Source organism: Thamnophis elegans, chromosome Z, assembly GCF_009769535.1.
Source record: "Thamnophis elegans isolate rThaEle1 chromosome Z, rThaEle1.pri, whole genome shotgun sequence".
Classification (NCBI taxonomy): domain Eukaryota; kingdom Metazoa; phylum Chordata; class Lepidosauria; order Squamata; family Colubridae; genus Thamnophis; species Thamnophis elegans.
The window spans coordinates 7,068,724-7,088,395 of NC_045558.1; the positions used below are offsets into that span (position 1 = coordinate 7,068,724).

General features: G+C 42.6%; 1 protein-coding gene across 1 annotated transcript; it reads left to right on the top strand.

Moving 5' to 3' along the window:
* Positions 1-5,205: 5,205 nt before the first annotated feature.
* LOC116520655 (solute carrier family 22 member 13-like) lies at positions 5,206-10,756 on the top strand. Its single transcript, XM_032234935.1, has 10 exons — positions 5,206-5,577; positions 5,767-5,870; positions 6,452-6,606; positions 6,914-7,082; positions 7,469-7,589; positions 8,074-8,168; positions 8,280-8,494; positions 9,021-9,129; positions 9,455-9,670; positions 10,663-10,756. The coding sequence occupies exons 1-10, from the start codon at positions 5,206-5,208 to the stop codon at positions 10,754-10,756; spliced, it is 1,650 nt and encodes a 549-aa protein (XP_032090826.1).
* Positions 10,757-19,672: the final 8,916 nt, after the last annotated feature.

Below are 19,672 nucleotides of genomic sequence, written 5' to 3' on the forward strand. Positions count from 1 at the left end.
TCCATCCACCATATTTATACCCTACTCCATCGCTTTTTTCTCCCTCTCTCCTCCTCCCTACTTTCTTTCTTCCCTCTGTCAGCCTCTTCTCTACTTCCCCTTCCTCTCTCCTTCTCCTCTCCTATATTGAGTGCTTTCAATGGGACTTCTTACTTACTTTCAAAGGGGCTTTTAACTTACTTTCAATGGGACTTCTCTTGTTAATAAGAATTATTCTATTCTTGCTGTAATTGCCAACTCAGTGATTTTGTTTAAAGTACTTTTTAAAGTTAGAATTGTTAGGGTTTTTTTTTCAAAAAAAAGGAAATCAGTTTAAACACTAGTTTATCTTTCATGGGTTAGTTCTGTAACAACATGCAAAGCAGAGGGGGGGGGAAATAAACCAGGTGTAAATCTATCACAACACAGCCAGCAATTCTCTTGAATTCAGAAACCTTTTTCTATTTTGGCGATTAAACCTGGTGCTTTGGCATGGGATATTCCTACTTTACCTTTAAAATCTGCACCCCATGAAACCAAATAGGCAAGTAGAAATTGCAGAGGGAATTTTCTTCTCCCCCCCCCCTTTTTTAGGGAAATTGCAGGTGAGGGCCTCCCATTCTGAAATGGGGCCAGGAGTTTTCATGTTGCTCATTCTTCTCCAGATGTTTCCAATCCAAATGATCACCCTTTCAGATTAGCATTTTGCTTTCTGTGTCCCTGCCTTCGGCCTCTCTCTCTCTTTTTTTTAAAAAAAAAGATTGTTTGTATTCTTCCATTGTCCTTCTTCAGATTTGTCACATCCAAACCTCTGGAAGTTCTTTGAGTCTCTTCTATCTGAATGTCACCAATAACATAGAATATCAAAACATTTTACTATGTTTTGCTATGGAGGGAAAAAACATTTCTTTAAAAAGAAAAATGGATGGTGAGTGTGAACAAAAATGAAGCTAAGAAATGCAGGTTTGGGGGTGGTGGTGGTGGTGGTGGTGGTGGTGGAGGAGGAGGAGGATTATCTTAGGACAGAAATATCAAAACAATACAGAAAAATTGGTTGTCTCAAATTAAGGGAGCAACCTGCATAAAACACCCCATGGGAAGTTAAACATGATCAGTAGTTCACAAATGAAGGCGAATATAACTGTCCCAGGATAATGTTGCAGATCCAATCTGGGCTGGTCACCGGGACGAGGTTTTGTCTTCCGAACATTCCGACTCGTGCTGGAGCCCATCTTCAGGGAGATTCTCTCTAGAGATCAGTAAATGATCAATAGCTGTCGTTTAAGTAATCAGTAGCTGTCATTTAAGACAGCAGATGGACAAGAATGAGTTGGGGGATGCTGTTGAATGGGACAATCATGGTGGAACGTAGGACCAAGAAACACCAAAACGTATATAGTTTAGTTGAGACAGTCAGGTTCTCAGAGCATGTCTTTAATGATGCAAGCACAATTGCTTTAGTATGGCAAGATTTCTGTCTATGGATGAGGAACAATAAAGGGAATTGCACAGAGGTTATGTGTCTTTCTTGGGTTTTTTTTGAGTGGTGATGACAATAATAAAAATATAAGTGTACCATCAAATGTGTTGATGGTCATCTGTGAATCATTAGCCAGTAGGACATCTATAATGTAAGATGAATCCTAAAGGACACCATTGGCAATATAAGGACAACTGAGGAAGCCACAGAAAGCTCTTACAAGCTTCCTGCTCAGTCTGGATGGACCTTATCTTTTATTGAGTTGTCCCCATGAACATATTATTGACATAACTTTCACTACTATGACTGTGCATCCACCACAGTGAGGTTTCCAAGAACTTGTCAACCAGCTACGGGATCAAGATTACACGGTGGTGAATTAGATTAAACTGAGATCTACATCTAGGCTGGAGTCCTTTTGAGTCATTGTCCATCTTTCCATAAATGGTATTGAATGTTCCACAAGTACATTTTGAATTCATTACCAACAGTAGGACCGGTGGTACGATGGTGCTTCTGAATTACACCCAGGACTCTTTAGAAGAACATCAAAAGCTTTTGAAAAGTTCAATAGAATCGCTAAGATTCTATAGTTTGGTTTAGTGGTTGAAACCCAAAGTCACCCAGGCAGCTTTTTACGCCTGTGGCGGAACTAGAACTCACAGTCTCTCCTGGTTTTTAGGCCAGCACTTAAATCACGGAACCAAACTCTCATTTCAGGTCACATCTTCAGCATGTCGTGTGGAGATATGCCAAGGTGAAGCCTTAAAGGTCTTGCCAAGAATTCCCCTGCACCTTTAAGTTGTACAAATGAGATAATACTCAGTGTATCAGGCAAGAAGGTCTCCAAGTTACATCAGTTGGACTTAGAACCAAATGATTATCCCTGTTGGTATGGATGTGTTGCAAGCAATTCCATCTACAGAACTTCATCCCTATTAAGCACAATAAATGATTCAAATGCTCTCTATTTTTCTTCATGTGGACCGTGTGAAAAAGCTCATCCAGATGACTCTATTATGGCTTGCTACCTTCTTAACCATTGTTCTAGTGTTCAAATGGACTCTGAATTGTATCCCAAATATTTGCCCAGCTAATTATGGTGACCGGTTGACAAAGGGAGATGGTTTTTAGTGACAATGCAGACATCTGGTTGTCTAACCTGGTCTAGGAGGCAGAAGAGTGAAAGCTAACCTCCCAAGATGCCTTCAAAAACACAACATTGACTATGTTGACCAAAATGGCCTACTATTCTCCTTTTTTGCAAGTGCATGAGCTAATAGTTGCATACCCAAGGTAGCTTCCATTAATATACCAGGTCTAGATATAAAGGTAGCCTTCCACTTACCACAGTCCATTTAATGACCATTCAAAATTACCATGGCACTGAAAAAAGTGACACGGCAATTTTTCCCCTGCTTACAATTTTTGCAGCATCCCCATGGTCGTGTGATCAATATTCAGATATTTGGCAACTGGCTCATATTTATGACAGTTGCGATGCCCCCTTGGGGGTCACGTGATCCACTTCTGCGACCTTCTGACAAGCGAAGTCAATGGGGAGGCCATATTCACTTAACAGCCATGTTACTAACTCAACAACTGCAGTGATTCACTTAATAACGATGGCAAGAAAAGTTGCAAAATGGAGCAAAGCTCACTTAACAAACATCTGACTTAGCAACAGAAATTCTTGGCTCAGTTGTGGTCAAGGATTCTACCTGTATTAGACCATTTCTATGAGAGTTTCTTTTAGGACTGAGAGGGAAAAAACACACCCCAAATCATGATTTTAAAAAGCATCTTCCTGCATGAGTTATGGGTTTCTCCATTGGGTTTGCCAGCAATGCGAAGGCATCTGTATTTCTCTGGAGTAATTACACCAAAGCATTTGGTACAACCAACACATTGTTCTAATTAGCAGTGGAAAACTCTTTTAATTTCTCAAGGACAGGCTTAATTCAGGGTGTGCTGCCTTCTTACTCACTCCATTTCTATTAAAACTGTTTTGGCAAACTTCTAGGTTACTTCTCAAAAGTATTCTGTTGTATGGCTCCCCCCCCCCCCAATCCCCTTTGTTTTTATGATGGTATCAGAAGAGAATGAACTAACAGCGATAAGACATTAGGTGAGAAAAATTCATCTCTAGGCTAATGCAACATGTGTGTGTGTGTGGAAAGGGGCGTGTGTCTGCACACACAGGTGTTTGAATGACTGTGAAGCAGGCGGCTAATTAATTGTGGGAGACTATAAAAGTACTGCAAGGGGCGGTTTTTTCTCTTCACTTTCGGGCGCTTGGTGAAACTCTTCCAGCAGGTAAAAACTTTGAAATGATAGAAAACTTCTATAGCTCGTGCCGCATTTTTTCTTTAGGGAGTTATGCTGGCCTCTTCATGATATTTCTTTGAGAAAATAGTTTAGAAGTGATTTCATGAACTGACTTCCATGGGGTTGTTTTTTTTTTTTTTTTTGCCTTTTATCAACTTCAGTTCTCATTTTTACAATTGTTCCCTGTTTCCTTAGTTTCTCATTTTTGTAGATTTGGGGGGGGGGGGTGTTGTTCTTTTTTTAAAAAGCGTTTTTTAGAACAATATTCGTATTCCTCTTGCTCTTTATTGTCTTCAAATGTATTTTAAAATTCTGCCTAACATACAGTCTCTGAAACCACTTTCTGTGATAAATTTTACTTGTCACTTTTTAAGAATATTTGAATTTTTCCAGACTTTTCTCACATCTTGCTTTGTCAACAACTGAGAGGCAAAATTTGGATTATTGCACATTCTGAGGAATGTTTTTTTATTCACTCATTTGTTGATGCATTCCAGTACAAGTAAAACAGATTCATTTCTCCTGTGTATTTGCCGGAGTCAGTCCGTTTGTTTTTTCAGTGAGCTTTCTGGTAATTTAAGGAAGCGGCTTTCTTAAATTATTTAAACTGAGTTAACCTTACTTTCCAATCCAGGTTAATCTCCTTTTGTGTAGATATTTTATCAAAAATGCAATTTATAGGTCTAATATGGAGCTGAATTGTTTTACCGCTTGCTCTTCGCTACCGATTCCACTGTTTTTGAAGCTTTTTAAATTACGAGCCGCTCTTTGCTATTGCGGTATTTCTCAAAGTTCGGCGGCTTTAAAACACGTGGACCGCAACTCCCCGCAGTTGCGTCTAATTTAAAGAGCTTTATTCAAACTAGCTAAACCAGCATTTCCCACGTTCGGCGACTTTAAGACGAGCGAAATTCGGCGCTCTGAATTCCACAGCGGAGGAATTTAAACCCGCACGTTTCAAAATTGCCGGGCTCGGGGGAAGGGGAAAAAAAACACGCCGCGTTAGCTCTGCGCTTGGAGTTGCGCGCGTAATTTAAAGAGGCTTATTTAGACAAGTTAAAACAGCGCTTCTCAACCGCGTCAACTTTTGAGTGGGCTTCATTTCCCGCAATTCTACAGCCATGGAATTGAAGTCCACTCATTATTTTTTTTCCGAGGTTGAAAAACGCTGCTTTTGCGGCTATGCTAAAAACTGCGTGCAATTTAAAGTGCTTGGTTCAGAAAACCGGTTATAGCAGCGGTTCTCAATTTTGAAGGACTTACAATTTCATAGGTACGGAATTGAATTCCACCCACTTTACTGCCTTGCTTCCTTGCTCTCGCTCCCTTTCTCTTACTTACTGCTTTATTATTGCTGATTTTTTGTTTAAATTTTAATTTCAGGCTCTCACTTTAAGAACCTACATCGAAACTCAACAATGGCTGGGTTTGGAGATGTTTTGAAGATAATCGGGGAGTTTGGGGCGTTTCAGAAATGTTTGATATTTCTGCTTTGCATCCCGAGTTTCTTAACTCCCTTTCATATGTTTGGCCAAATCTTCATTAGTATTGAAGTGCCTCACTATTGCAATTCGAGTTGGATCCGAGCAATTAGCCCCAACCTAACTTTTCAACAGGAGCTGAATCTGACCATTCCTAAGAGAACCGACGGTTCTTTTGAGCAATGTTCCAGATTCGCTCCAGTAGATCTGGATATCGAATCGATCGCAAACTATGGCTTCAATTCAACTCAGGGCTGTGAAGAGGGATGGGTGTATCCAACGATGGACGTCCCAACACTGGTTACCGAGGTAGGCGCATTCTTTTTAAGTGCAAAACGATTCGGCTTTGAAATCTTGAGAATTGCATCACCCCCTTCAAAGCAATTGGTGGGAATTGGTGCAGCTTTCTTGTTATCCTAGTGGTTGGGGGAATTCAGGAAGTTTAACTAAAACAGAATTTGTTATCTAACCCCCCCCCCTCCTCTTTTTTTTTTTTAGTTTGATCTGGTCTGTGACCAAAGTTACTTAAATGACATCTCCCAATCCATTTTCATGGGTGGCCTGCTGGTTGGATCGCTGATCTTCGGCTCACTGAGTGACAGGTAAAGTAAGATATCTCACGCACCACACATACTGTTGTTGGAGGAGGGAAGGTGGGATGGTTCAGCAGTTTATGCGAGTCATCAAAAAGGGGGTTCACAGCGGCCCCAAAAGTTGAAGACGGCTTCTGTGCCTGCAATCCATGTCCTGCCTCTTTTTACACATGTTTGCACTTCTGTTCCCCACCTAATCCTTCAGCTTTTTTCAAACGGTACACCCATCACTACTTTAATGAGTCCCTTGTGCTTTGTTGCTGCTTGTTCTCTTTCCTTCAATTTTTCCAGCATGATGGAGACCTGCATCTCTGCATAATGTGCCCCACATTTGATCATCAAGATTGTGGTTACCACACACATGGGAGCAAGGCACTGTCTGTGTATTGAGGACAATGTTTTGATCCTTTGCGTATGATTGCCATCTTGACTTCTTTTGAACCTCTTCTTGAAGACGCTCCGGCCCAGCTTCATTTGTTATATCTCCAGGAAAAACAGCAGATACATTTTTTTTTTAAAAAAATGTGTATTTTCGTTCTGAGCATTACAATGGAGTCTTCCTGTTAACACATGGCATTGTTTTTCTCCAGGGTTGGAAGTCAAATATCCATACTGATTGCCCTGTTCATAATGGGATTCTTCGGCACCATTGCAAGTCTGGCACCACATTTCTACGTTTACGTTGCCCTGAGATTCGTCGTGGGAACCGCTCTGGCTGGGATCAGCATCAGCGTTACAACTTTGAGTAAGTCCTAGAAGCCCAAACTTCAGCCCTTAAGAGATCTCACAACTTTTGCTTTCCAAACAAATGTATTGATTTAAAAAAAAAAAAAAGATTTCAGGGAGTTCTCTGTATATTTCTTAGGACCTGGAGAAAGTGTGAAGCATCATAATGTAGAGATGCTCAGTGGCAAGACATTTATTGCAGGCTGTAAGACGAGCCATTTATTCAACGGTCCAGGGATGGGAAAGGATTTCTGAATGGAAAGTGAAGTGGATGGAAAGATTTCTTTGTGAATGGAGACTTGAGAGTTTTTTCCAATTCTCTGTAGGTTCGGAGTGGGTCGGCCCATCTTACCGTCCACAGGCCCTGATCATCATCCATTGTGCCAATGCGCTGGGTCAGATGGCTCTAGCCTGTGTGGCATACTTCGTCAGTGACTGGCGGCTGTTCCAGATAACGACCTCGGCTCCTGCTTTCCTCATCTTTTTCTACGCTTGGTAAGTCTTCTGCATTTATGCTGGAAGGAAGTGGGCATCTTCAGCTTTTTGTGGGCATCCAAAACCTGATCAGGTTTCAAAAACTTATGTTTTTGATTCAGGTCAGTTTGATTTTTTTATTTTCTTTTTTTGCTAATGCACTTAGTTGTTCTCAATTTTGGCAATTTAAAAGACCTGGACTTCAACTCCCAGAATTCCCCAGCCAACATGTGTCTGTGTGAATGAGTGTTGAAGTCCAGGCTTCTTAAAATTAAGAAACAGTGGCCTGCAAGGAGGTACCCAGCTGTTCTTGCCATTCAAATTCTCAATTTGAACTCTATTCAGTTCCTCACCTTCCCAACTCCATTTCCACTTCTGATTTATTTTATTTTTTAAATCTGTTGCAGGGTACTTCCACGCTCTGCCCGGTGGCTGATAACCAAAAAGAGAATGAACGAAGCAAAAGACGTCATTCTAAGAGCGGCTAACATCAACCAACGAATCTTGTCTATGGATGTCTTTGATCAGGTACCAAACCGCGCAATTACTTTAATGCTCTTTTCGGGGAACATTTTAGAATAGAACACTTTAAAGGAGGAGATTAAAATTGGGTTTAATACTCCTTTCCAATGCTAAAACTTCTAGTTCTTTGGTCCTTTTACTCTCTGAAGGGGGTCTTTTGGGCAAAACGCCTGGCGTTTGTCCCCCCTGCTTTTTATATAGTCATAACTATATAAACTATTTGCCCAGCTTTACAAAAACAAGGCTCAAAAGCTGTATTTTTATCCAAAAAGTGCACAAATGTTCCTCCACTTCTAGCCATTCGTGTAGTGACTATTCAAAGTTATAATTACTCTGAAAAAAGCGTCTTACTACTTGCGCTTAGGACTTGCCCCAGCATCCTAAATAAAATTTGGGAGCTTGGCAAGCAGCCAGCATGTATTAACAAAAGACAGTTAACCATGAAATTTGACTAAATGTTCTTCTGCCTTCCATTTTGTGCTCATTCTAGTTGGCTCTGGAAAACACCGAGAGACGAAGAAGCTTCCTGGACCTTTTCAAGGAATCGCACCTGAGGAACGTAACTTTGATTATGGCTTGGATGTGGTAAGTCGTCCTTTAAAAGGGAATTTTTAAAAAGCCACACAAATCAGATGTATTTTCAACGTAATGGGCATGTGACTCAGAAGGAACTTCATCTTCTGGTTCTACCCTCAGGTTTGTGGACAGCTTGGTGTATTACGAAGTGAGTCTTCATGTCGGGGACTTTGGCCTGAACATCTACTTGACCCAACTCATCTTTGGAGCCGTGGAAATCCCCTCTCGCATCCTCTCCATTTTCCTGCTTCAATGGATCGGAAGGAAGAAGTGCCAGTCCTCTTGGCTCATCCTGGGAGGGATCATGTGTGTCATCATCTGTGTGATCCCCAAAGGTACCTGAGATATTTTTTTGGGTGGGGCAAAAAAATAGCAAGGTGTCCAAAAGATGTTGGGGGATTTAATTTTAGCAGGATTGGTTGTTTTAGGGGGCCATAAAAGTTGTTTTTTTTACTCTTAGCGGTCACATCAATGTTGTTTTTTTCCTCCAGCAAGATCTACTTCCAACCTTGGTCCTTAAGTCTTGCCGAGATATGCTCCTTTTTACCACATTTTCTCTTTCCTTCCGTCTTTTTCAGCATTAGAGTCTTTTTCAAGGAAAAGTGCAGGCCCTTGACTCAAACCCTTAATTTATCTTTTCCAATGTTGTGTTTTTTCCCCTCGGTGGCATCTCATGGGGGGGGGGGGGGACTGGACCTTTCTGATTAGTGCAAGAATTCAGCAAGTGACTAAACCTTTCTCCTGAAAGGGTCACAGAAGCCAGCCTAAACCCACTCATGGATTTGTGTGAACCTAGGCCCCAGGATTGAAGCTTTCAGGTATTTTGTAACTCCTCTTCATTGGTTTTTTTCTCCCCTCCAGAATTCCCTCTGATTGTGACTGTGCTAGCTGTGATTGGAAAATCTGCCATGGCTGCTTCCTTCTCTACTACTTATTTGTTTTCTGCTGAGCTATTTCCCACTGTTGTCAGGTAAAGAAATTATCTATGTACCTGTATTGTTTATTTACTTACTGACTTGATTTATAAAGGCATCCAGTTCAGCATTGCGACTCTGGGCAGCACCAAACAACAAAATAACCAAGAAGTGTGACCTTCACAAGTTTAAAATAAATGCAATATTATAATTTAATTGTTAGCAGTGTTTTTCAAACTTGGCAACTTTTAAGATATGTGGACTTCAGCTTCCAGGATTCCCAGAAGAGAAGTTCATATTTGCTTTCTCGTTTATTTTAGTCTGAAAACTGTTTAGGTTGGGTGAGTGGCTCAATTTCTTTTATTCCATTTCTTCTACCAGACAATTCGGCCTTGGCTTGTGTTCGATGTCTGCTCGTGTGGCGGGCATCCTTGCGCCACTGCTTGGCATGTTGGCCAGATACCACCTTGCTATTCCTATGTTCATCTGTGGGAGTGCCTCACTGGTTGCAGGGATCCTGTGCTGTTTCCTTCCGGAGACACGCAACAAAGATCTTCAGGATGTGCCGCCGGAGCCTGAAGGCCCACCAAGCAGGGAGTGAGTTCATTAAATTTATTTGTTTCTTGAATTTATAGGACTGCCAAACACTTGACCTCCATGGGTGGCTCACCATATTAATGTGGCTATGGGTGCCCCAAAGGTGCTTTTTCAAGAAGCAATAAGACTTTGTTTTTTTCTTGAAAACATCTTGCTTCTGATCCAAGAAGCTGCTGCTCCTTCTCCCTTCCTTCCTTCCTTCCTTCCTTCCTGCCTTCCTTCCTTCCTTCCTTCCTTCCTTCCTTGCTTTCTTTCTTTCTTTCTTTCTTTCTTTCTTCCTCCCTCCCTCCCTCCCTCCCTCCCTCCCTCCCTCCCTCCCTCCAACTCTGTTATTCTTTGAAGCTTCTCAAATAAGAAACTAAAATGTTTTCAAAGAAAAACAAAGACAGTTGCCTTTTGAAAAAGCACCTTTGGCATCAGGGGTGGGTTCCTGCCAGTTCCAAGCTCTTCTATAGAAGAGGTTCCACAAATTTACAGTGCCGTTTAGAACTGGTTCCAGCTCCCTCCCCCCGCCTGTCCGCACATCATCAAGATGAAGAGCGAGAGGAGGAATCCTGGTAGTTGAAGTCCACAAGTCTTAAAGCTGTCAAGTTTGAACATCCCTAGGGTTTTTTTTTTTCTAAAGGGTTAGGGGGTGCAAAAGGGTCTTGTAACTTGACAGCTTTAAGACTTGCATGCTTCAAATGCCAGAGTTTCTGCGCCAACATTTTGGTTGCTAAGCAAGAGCGTTGTTAAATGAGTTTCACCACATTTTACAAGTTGGCCATGCCCACTCAGCCACATGGCTGGCAAGCCACACCCACAAAAGAGGTTCTAAAATTTTTTGAAACCCACTACTTTGGCGCACAGAGAAAGAAACATTCAAGTGAAGAGTCCAACTTTAAGATGCTGCTTATTCCAAAGATTCAGTGAAGTCTGTCTACTGCTGTGTTTTCTCCATGTTTGCCACTTTTAGATGCGTGGACTTCAACGTCCTGTTCCTTTCTTTATAGGATTGCGCCGATTTACCACATTGATTTGCAAACCATACCGGAAGTGGAAGAAGTTGTCGTGGATGAAGCAACGATCAGGAAAAGTTACGTGTAGAACCAAGAGTTCTGGAGATCGCAAGCCATAATTTGGTTTGCTGATCGTCGTAAATGCAAACTAGGTTCCATCTTATCCAGACTACTTCTAATCATAGTTATAACATTGACATAATGTTTGCACACTGGGGTATTATTTTAGATTTTGGGGTGCACATAACCTTGGATTATTGGGCTTACCACCGCCCTCCAGGGTTCAGCAGGAGTAAATGCTTTTCTGACTTTAATTTCTTGGTATCAGCAAATCAATAAAAACCGCATGACAAAAACTCCTGCTGCCTAATTGTTTTTTCTTTTAAATTTTCTATTTATTAAAATATTGTGTTCATTACCTGATGGCTGCTTGGAAAACTCAGTGGGTCAGAGTAATTTTATATTTGGTTTCAAGAAATCTTGAAACAATTGGAACATCCTGGAACATGGTTGGCTGACAGGATTATATTGACACTGCTAAATCTTTTGTGTGGATGTGGTTGAAGGGGAGGCATGGACTCAATTTAGGACATTAGTGATTGTTCAGAGTTAACAAAGGTGCTGTAAAGTGACTTAATGGGACAGGATGTCTATGGAGATTCTCAATCATCAAGGTCATAGAACATAGGATTAAGAGAGTTGGAAGGAACCCCAGAGGTCTTCTAGTCCAACCCGCTGCTTGAGCACGAGACCCTATACCTTTTCAGACAAACGGTTGCCCAATCTCTCTCTGAAAGCTTCCAGAGATGGAGTACCCACAACTGCTGAAGTTATTCCAACGGTGCTTTGCAAACTTTTATGGTTTTCAAACTATGGTTTTTCAAATTTCAAAACAAGAAGTTTGGAAAAGCATCTTTCCAAACTTCATGGTTGTTTAGTTTAGTTTTAGTTTAGTTTTCACTTTATTTGTATGCCGCCCTTTTCCCTGGGGGGACTCAGGGCGGCTCACAGTTCAAAGGGGGGGGGGGGGAGGACAAACAATTTACAACATAAAGACACAACATCATTTAAGAACTCAACAGTTATACAATTCGAGTAGGGGTTAGAGTCTTTAACCCCAGGCCTGCCGGGATAGTCAGATTTTAAGGGCGGTGCGGAAGGTCTGGAGGGTGGTGAGGGTCCGGATCTCCACGGGGAGTTCGTTCCAGAGGGTTGGAGCAGCCACCGAGAAGGCTCTCCTCTAGATGCCTTTTGAAAAGCAATTTTGGGACAACCCAATTTTGGGTTGTCCCAAAATTGCTTTTCAAAAGGCATCTAGACTTTGGTGTTTTCCTTAAACATTTCGCCTCGTTTCCAAGAAGCTTCAGAGAATAACATAATAACAAGAGTTGGAAGGGACCTTGGAGGTCTTCTAGTCCAACCCCTTGCTCAGGCAGGGAACCTGATACTATTCCAGGAAAATGGCTACTCAATCTCTTCTTAGTGTTGGAGAATTCACAAGTTGCCTCAGCCTGAGTTCAAGGTAAACCCCACCCCCACCCCACATGAAGTCCAGTTGAAAAACACTCTTGGCATTAAGGACCATTGCAACACATTATTGGGGTTTGGATGCTTAGCATTTGTGCCACATTTAGCATCTGGGGAGGGCGGTGATTGCCGTTGTAATCTTCCCAAGAGACTTCCGACATGCAATATCAACACGGGGATTTATTTCACCAGGGTGGGGGGGGGGAAAAGAGTCTTAAATCACATGTCTGCATCAATTGGTGTCACAGGTGCTGGCCCCCCATTATAGTCATTTGCTGAGGAATGTTTGTCTATGGGAGATTCTCAGTCACCCAAGTTTGTGGTTTGCCCCAAAGCTGCTTTTGCAAAATGCAAAACTGGGTTTTCTTTGTTTTTTGTCTTTTGAAACATTCCGCTTCTCATCCAAGAAGCTGGAGCTGAAAAAAGCACCTTGGATGAGAAGCCAAATGTCTTCGGAGAAAAAGCAGAAAGTCAAATTGTCTCCTGGAAAAAAGCCTGAGGGTTATTTCTACATGTGCATTGCTGGAAGGGACCCTTAAGCCAACCATGCTGAGAACTTTTGGGGGAGGGGTAAAAATGGATGCAATGTTCTCAGTGAGTTAGACCAGTGGTCTTCAACCTTGGCAACTTTAAGACCTGTGGACTTCAACTCCCAGAGTTCCTCAGCCAGTTGAAGTCCACAGGTCTTAAAGTTGCCAAGGTTGAAGACCACGGAGCTAGATAGTCTTGTGCAGGTAGTGCTTTGCTTATGGCCACAATTGAGCCCAACATTTCTAATGAGACATTTTGCTTTGCCCCATTTTTGCGACCTTTCTTGGCCCGTTCGTCAAGCGAATCGCTACAGTTGTCAATTTAGTCACACGGTTGTTAAGTGGATCTGGCTTCCCCATTGACTTTGCTTTGTCAGGAAGTCACAAAAAGGGATCAAGTGATTCCCCCCCCGCCCCCCCGGAATTCTGCTACCGTCATAAGTATGAAACAGTTGCCAAGCCTCTGAATTTTGATTACACGGGGATGCCACGGTGGTCGTAAGTGTGAAAAATGGTCCTAGGTCTTTTTTTTTTCAGTGCTGTTGTAACTTTGAACGCGTCCCTAAATGAATTGTTGTAAGAGGATTACCTGAACCTCCCTCCCCTTCTTAGATCGGCCATTCAGCCGTTTTCGAAGATTGCAGCTACATTTTTCAGGGGGAGAGATACCCAGTCCTGATTTGGGGGAAGAGGGAAGGAGAACTCACTATGCAACTTAAAAATGGCTGCACATCCCATTTTATAAACCTTGGTCTTCTGCCCCTGGCATTGTTGCAGAATAACTTCTCCATGGGAAAGCTTAAAAAAAAAACAATACAGCTTAAAAAGAAGAAAGGAAAGCAAATGATTTGTTTTGGAGAGTCAACAGAAGGTGAGGGATAAGACTTTCTCTAGGGGAAATGTGGCCTGATGGAGACCTTGAAGATGGCTGCCAAATTAAAAGAGCAGCGTTCCAGCTGTACAATGATGATGATGATGATGATGATAAATAGTCTGCACAAAGGAGTAAGCTTTTGGAAATAAGGGAGAGGTTGGGCATCTCTGAAGTTAATTTTGTAAAATTAACAGCAACTCAACCCGTGTGAAGCTGGAGGAGGAATCTTGCAAGAGCAAGATTTGCAGCACATGGGCTGGTGCAAAAGATGGACGTTTGGGGAAATTCAGGCAGAGATCAGACATGGCAGTTGGAGGAGGACGCTGAGTAACAGAATATAGGTAGTCCTCAAATTACGACCACAATTGAGGCCAACGTTTATGTTGCTTTGTAACTTTGAGTGGTCACTAAGCGAGCTCATTCATTTAGTAACCGAATAATGTTGGAATTCCTAAAGGAGTTTTTTCCCCCCCTCTCTTTCCATTCTTCTTTCTAGGGTTTTTGCAAGGATGGGGTCAAAAGAGTCAAAATGGCCACCACAATTATGTTTTTTTCCCCTCCCACCCCAAAGAAGAGATTTGAATTCATACTTGTGGCCTCCATTTTGACTTTTTTGACTCCATCTCTGTAGATACCCCTAACTAGGATGGGGGGAAAAGCACAGAAGTGAAGGCACAAGAAGAAGCTACAGATGAAACAAAGGGAAGTGATCAGTGGTGGAATTCAGCCAGTTTGCACCTATTCGGGAGAACTGGTTGGTAACTTTCTTTTTTTTCTTTTTTCTTTTAAATTTATTTTTATTTTTATTTTATCAATTTCATATATACATTCACAATTATATGATCTCATAACTGTTATTAATAATATGTATTTATAACAATTTTTCCCTACAGTTGACAATATACTTGAAGATTGCTTTTTTAACATCCCATAGATCCATCTCATCTTACAACGGTCCTACTTCTTCTTCCCTCCCTCTTTCCTTCCCTCGTTTCTTCTCTCCCTTCTTTCCCTTCCCTCCTTCTCTCCTTCCCTCCTTCCTTCCCTCCTTCCTTCCTTCCCTCCTGCCTTTTCTCCTTCTCTCCTTCCTTTCCCCCTTCCTTTCCTCCTTCCTTCCCCCCTTCCTTCTCTCCTACATTCCCTCCTTCCTTTCCTCTTCTCTCCTTCTCTCCTTCCTTCCCTCCTTCCTTCCCTCCTTTCTTCTCTCCTTCTCTCCTTCCTTCCCTTCCTTCCCTCCTTGTTTCCCTCCCTCCTTCCCTCCCTCCTTCCTACCCCTTTCTTCTCTTTCTTCTCTCCTTCCTTCCTTCCTCCTCTCCTTTCCCTCCTCTCCTTCCCCTTCCTCCCTTTTACCCTTCCCCTCTTCTTCCCATTCCTCCCCTCTTTCCTACTCTTACATTCCCTCCCATTCTTCCTCTGCCTTTCCCCTTCTCCTATTCCTCTCCTTTCTCCTCTCCTTCCTATCTTTCCTTCTACTCCTCCCTCCATCCACTCTATCCGTTGTTGTGTTTACATATTCTCCTCTTCAGGGGATGTGGTTGGTAACTTTCTAAGCAGTTCGGAGAACCGGTTGTTGGAAGAAATCTCCTTTTGTTTTTTCCCCACTTTACAAGGCTAATCCTGTAAGGAAGGCAGGAAGGAAACATTCTGGTGTTGTTTCTAGCCTCATCTTTATTGCCCAGCTTACAGAAACTGCCCCACCGGTTAACCCTTATCCCATTGCAACAGCTAAAGCCAAGCACCCATCGACGTGAGTGACGTTGAGATGGCCATGCCAGAGGTCGGTTGCTACCGGTTCGCACCAGTATTTTGGCCTGGGTTGTCTGAACTGGCAGCGACACAGGCTTGCCACACCACCGAACTGGTTCCCGGGTCTTTGCTGCCGTTGCCGGCAAGATATTTATTACTTTTTAATGGTCCTTGTGCATGCGCAGAACAATTTGCATTGAACTGTGCATGCACGATCTACGTGTGGCTGGCACAAAGTGTGTGTGAAGTGAACCGGCAGCAACACCGGCAGCAACCCGCCTTTGGGCCACGCCCACCCAGCCACATGACCACCGAGTCACATGACCACCGAGCCAGCTGGTCATTAGGGCAGAGGACCAGTTGTTAAATTTTTTGAATCCCAGCACTGGATGTAATGAACAATATAAGGAACACTGATTCTTCTTTAAAATCAATACCAGGAGGGAGGTTTTTTTAAATATTTTATTTATTAAAGCATTGAAATGAAGAGAATAAATGAAAATACCAAAGAAGAACATGAAAGGAACAGTGTGGCTCAAGCATCATTAAATGACCAAAGCATTTGCAAGTAGGATAACATTTGAAGTTTGACTCTTTCCTCATTTATTTGTTAAATTTACACCACTCGGTTCATCCATTTGTCATAAGGAATCACGAGCAATCTCTATAAAACGCTAACCATAATATTTTGATATACAGCTATCTGTAATTGCTAAAAAGCAAAAGCGGTAGAAAAGGAAGAAAAAGGAAGGAATGGGGAAATTCAGAGAAAGAGGGAAAAAGGAAAGCATCAATTTAAAAAAAAAGAAAAAAGAAATAAAATCAGTATTAAAATTCCTTTGTGGGATCCTCTTCCATCTAGCTATGCACCGCTTCCTGGAGAGAAATAGCTTAAATATGCTATTTGGGAAGCACTTTTTAAACTGATTGACTCATCAATGGACAATCTTGGTTCTCTTCCAGGATTCAAATTCAACTTACAACCACATTGAGCCCGTTTCTGTTGCTAAGCGAGACAGCTGTTAAATGAATTTTGAACCCATTTATCACCGCAGTTGTTAAGTGAATCATTGCAGTTGTTCCGTTAGTAACACGGTTGTTAAGTGAATTTGCTTCCCCATCGACTTTGCTTGTGAGAAGGTCGCAAAAGTGGATCACATGACACCAGGACGCTGCAACCGTCATAGCAATAGCAATAGAGCTAGACTTATATACCGCTTCATAGGGCTTTCAGCCCTCTCTAGGGGTTTACAGATTTTTAGCAAATTGCATCAGCAAATTGCCCCCACAGTCTGGGTCCTCATTTCACCCACCTCGGAAGGATGGAAGGCTGAGTCAACTTTGAGCCGGTAAGATTTGAACCGCCGAACTGCAGATAGCAGTCAGCTGAAGTGGCCTGCAGTACTGCACTCTAACCACTGCGCCACCTCGGCTCTATATATATGAGTCAGTTGCCAAGCTCCCGGATTTTGATCACAGGACCACGGAGAGGCTGCAACTGTTGTGAGTATGAAAAACAGTCATAAATCTTTTTTTTTCAGTGCGGTCATAACTTTGAACAGTCACTATATGTTGTAAGTTGAGGACTAGCTGTAAAGAGAAAATATATACACCACCAAGGCGTTCTCCCAATACTGGAGAGATGGAAAATATCATCTCTGCATTTTCCATGTATACAGAATCATGATGTATATAGAACCCGCTCTGTGGGCACGCAAGCCGTTGGCCCAGTTCAGCTCCTCTGCATGTGCGTGCACATCTCCCATCAGTCAGTTGTCTTTGGGTCTCTGCCATGTATGCACGGGAGTGGGGGGGGCATGTGCGGGGGCCACATGTGCATTGCATTTTGAGGGTTCGGGTCAGTGGTGGGTTTCAAAAATTTTTAGAACCTCTTCTGTAGGTGTGGCCTGCTTTGTGGGAGTGGCTTGCCAGCCATGTGACCAGGTGGGAATGGCTTGCCAGCCATGTGACTGGGTGGGCGTGACCAGCTTGTAAAATGTGGTGAAACTCACTTAACAACGCTCTTGCTTAGCAACCAAAATGTTGGCTCAGAAACTCTGGCATTTGAAGCATGCAAGTCTTAAAGCTGTCAAGTTACAAGACCCTTTTGCACCCCTAACCCTTTAGAAAAAAAAACTCCAGGGGTGTTCAAACTTGACAGCTTTAAGACTTATGGACTTCAACTCCCAGAATTTCTCCTCCAGTCATGTTGGCTCAGGAACTCTGGCATTTGAAGCACGCAAATCTTAAAGCTGTCAAGTTACAAGACCCTTTTGCACCCCTAACCCTTTAGGGAAAAAAAACTCCAGGGGTGTTCAAACTTGACAGCTTTAAGACTTATGGACTTCAACTCCCAGAATTCCTCCTCCAGTCATGTTGGCTCAGGAACTCTGGCATTTGAAGCATGCAAGTCTTAAAGCTGTCAAGTTACAAGACCCTTGCACCCCTAATCCTTTAGGGGAAAAAACACCAGGGGTGTTCAAAGTTGACAGCTTTAAGACTTGTGGACTTCAACTCCCAGAATTCCTCCTCTCGCTCTTCATCTTGTTGATGTGCGGACGGGAGGGGGAGGGAGCTAGAACCGGTTCTAAACGGCACTGAAGATTTGTGGAACCTCTTCTATAGAAGAGCTTAGAACTGGCAGGAACCCCACCCCTTGTTCGGGGGTACATGCTTTGGGCACTTGGTCCGGAAAAGGTTAGCCATCACTGATATAGAATTATGACCCACCTATCTGCTTTTTTCCCTGGTTCTATTAAGGCAGAATGGGAGAACAAGTTTCTCAGCATACAATCATGCCTGCGTTTTAATTGATCCCCATTTCTTTTTTATTTTATGCTCAGGGGAAAAAGGAGGAAATTGAATGGTGTTGTGATTCCCTGGGGGTTAGTAAAATCAATTTCCTTTCTGCAGAATAATGACAGTTCAGGGGTTTTTTTCCCCTACCCTATAAAGAGGAAAAACAACTGAATTAGATGAAACAACCTGCGATTGGGCAGAAGTCTCAATAAAAGCGGATCCTATTTTTCCTTCAGTATTTTTCAGGTTTTTGCAGGCTAAGAAGGAAGGAGGATAACACAAGTGAGGTTTTAAGAGGCAGGTAGCTAGATGAGTTCTTGCTTAATGTCACCACCTATCATGCCACTGGTCCCATGTGAGGACGGGAGGATTAAAATATGCAGGTAGTCCTGGATATATGGCCACTTGTTTAATGAAAGTTCAAAGTGATGTCAGTAGAGGTAGTCCTTGACTGACAACAGTCCGTTTAATGACTATTCGAAGTTGCAATAGCACTGAATGACCATTTTTCCCACTTACGACCACGGCAACATTCCCATGATCAAAATTCACAGACTCATATTTGTGACGGTTGCAGTGTCCCAGGGTTATGGGATCCCCTTTTGCGATCTTCTGACAAGCAAGGTCATTTTAACAGGTTTAACAGAGTTGGAAGGGACCTTGCAGGTCATCTAGTCCAACCCCCCCACCCAAGCAGGAGATCCTACACCATTTCTAACAGAGGGCAGTCCAGTCTCTTCTTAAAAGCTTCCAGGGATGAAGCCCCCACAACTTCCGAAGGCAACTTCTGTTCTATGGGTTGATTGCTCTCTCTGTCAGAAAATTCCTCCTTATTTTTCAGGTTGAATCTCTTCTTGTTCAGTTTCCACTCATTGTTCCTTGTCTGGCCTTCGGGTGCCTTGGAGAATAGCTTGACCCCCTCCTCTCTGTGGTAGCCCCTGAGATATTGGAAGACTTCTGTCATGTCTCCCCATGTCCTTCTCTTCACTAGACCAGCCATGCCCAGTTCCTGCAACCGTTCAGTGTATGTTTTAGCCTCCAGTCCCCTCATCATCCTGTTTGCTCTTCTCTGCAGTCAATGGAGAAGCCAGAATCACTTACTTAACCGTGTGACTTGCTTAACAACTTCAGTGATTCACTTAACAACTGTGGCAAGAAAGGAAGTAAAATGGGGCAAAACTCACTTAACATGCCTCACTTAGCAACAGAAATGCCTCACTTAGCAACAGAAATTCAAAAGTTAAGTGGGAGGGCTGGCAGGAAAGATCGCAAATCACAATTACGTGATGTCTTGCAAGAGTCAAAAATTGTGATTGTGATGACTTACTTAATGACCATGGCAAAAAAAAGTTTGTAAACTCAGATATTGATGCCTCACTTAAGAACCACTCTGCTTAACAATGAATTTTCCGGTCCCAATTGTGGACATAAGTTGAGGACTAGCTGAAGTCTGATCCATATCTCCTAGCAAATGAAAGCGGGTCCTTCTTGGAGTTTGGTTCCCCCTACTTATTACAACTGGATCCTC

Coding starts and splice junctions, on each gene's coding strand:
- LOC116520655 (XM_032234935.1), top strand. CDS start 5,206: ATGGCTGGGTTTGGAGATGTTTTGAAGATAATCGGGGAGTTTGGGGCG. Junction 6,607..6,913: donor CATCAGCGTTACAACTTTGA/GTAAGTCCTAGA, acceptor AATTCTCTGTAG/GTTCGGAGTGGGTCGGCCCA. Junction 7,083..7,468: donor CTCATCTTTTTCTACGCTTG/GTAAGTCTTCTG, acceptor AATCTGTTGCAG/GGTACTTCCACGCTCTGCCC.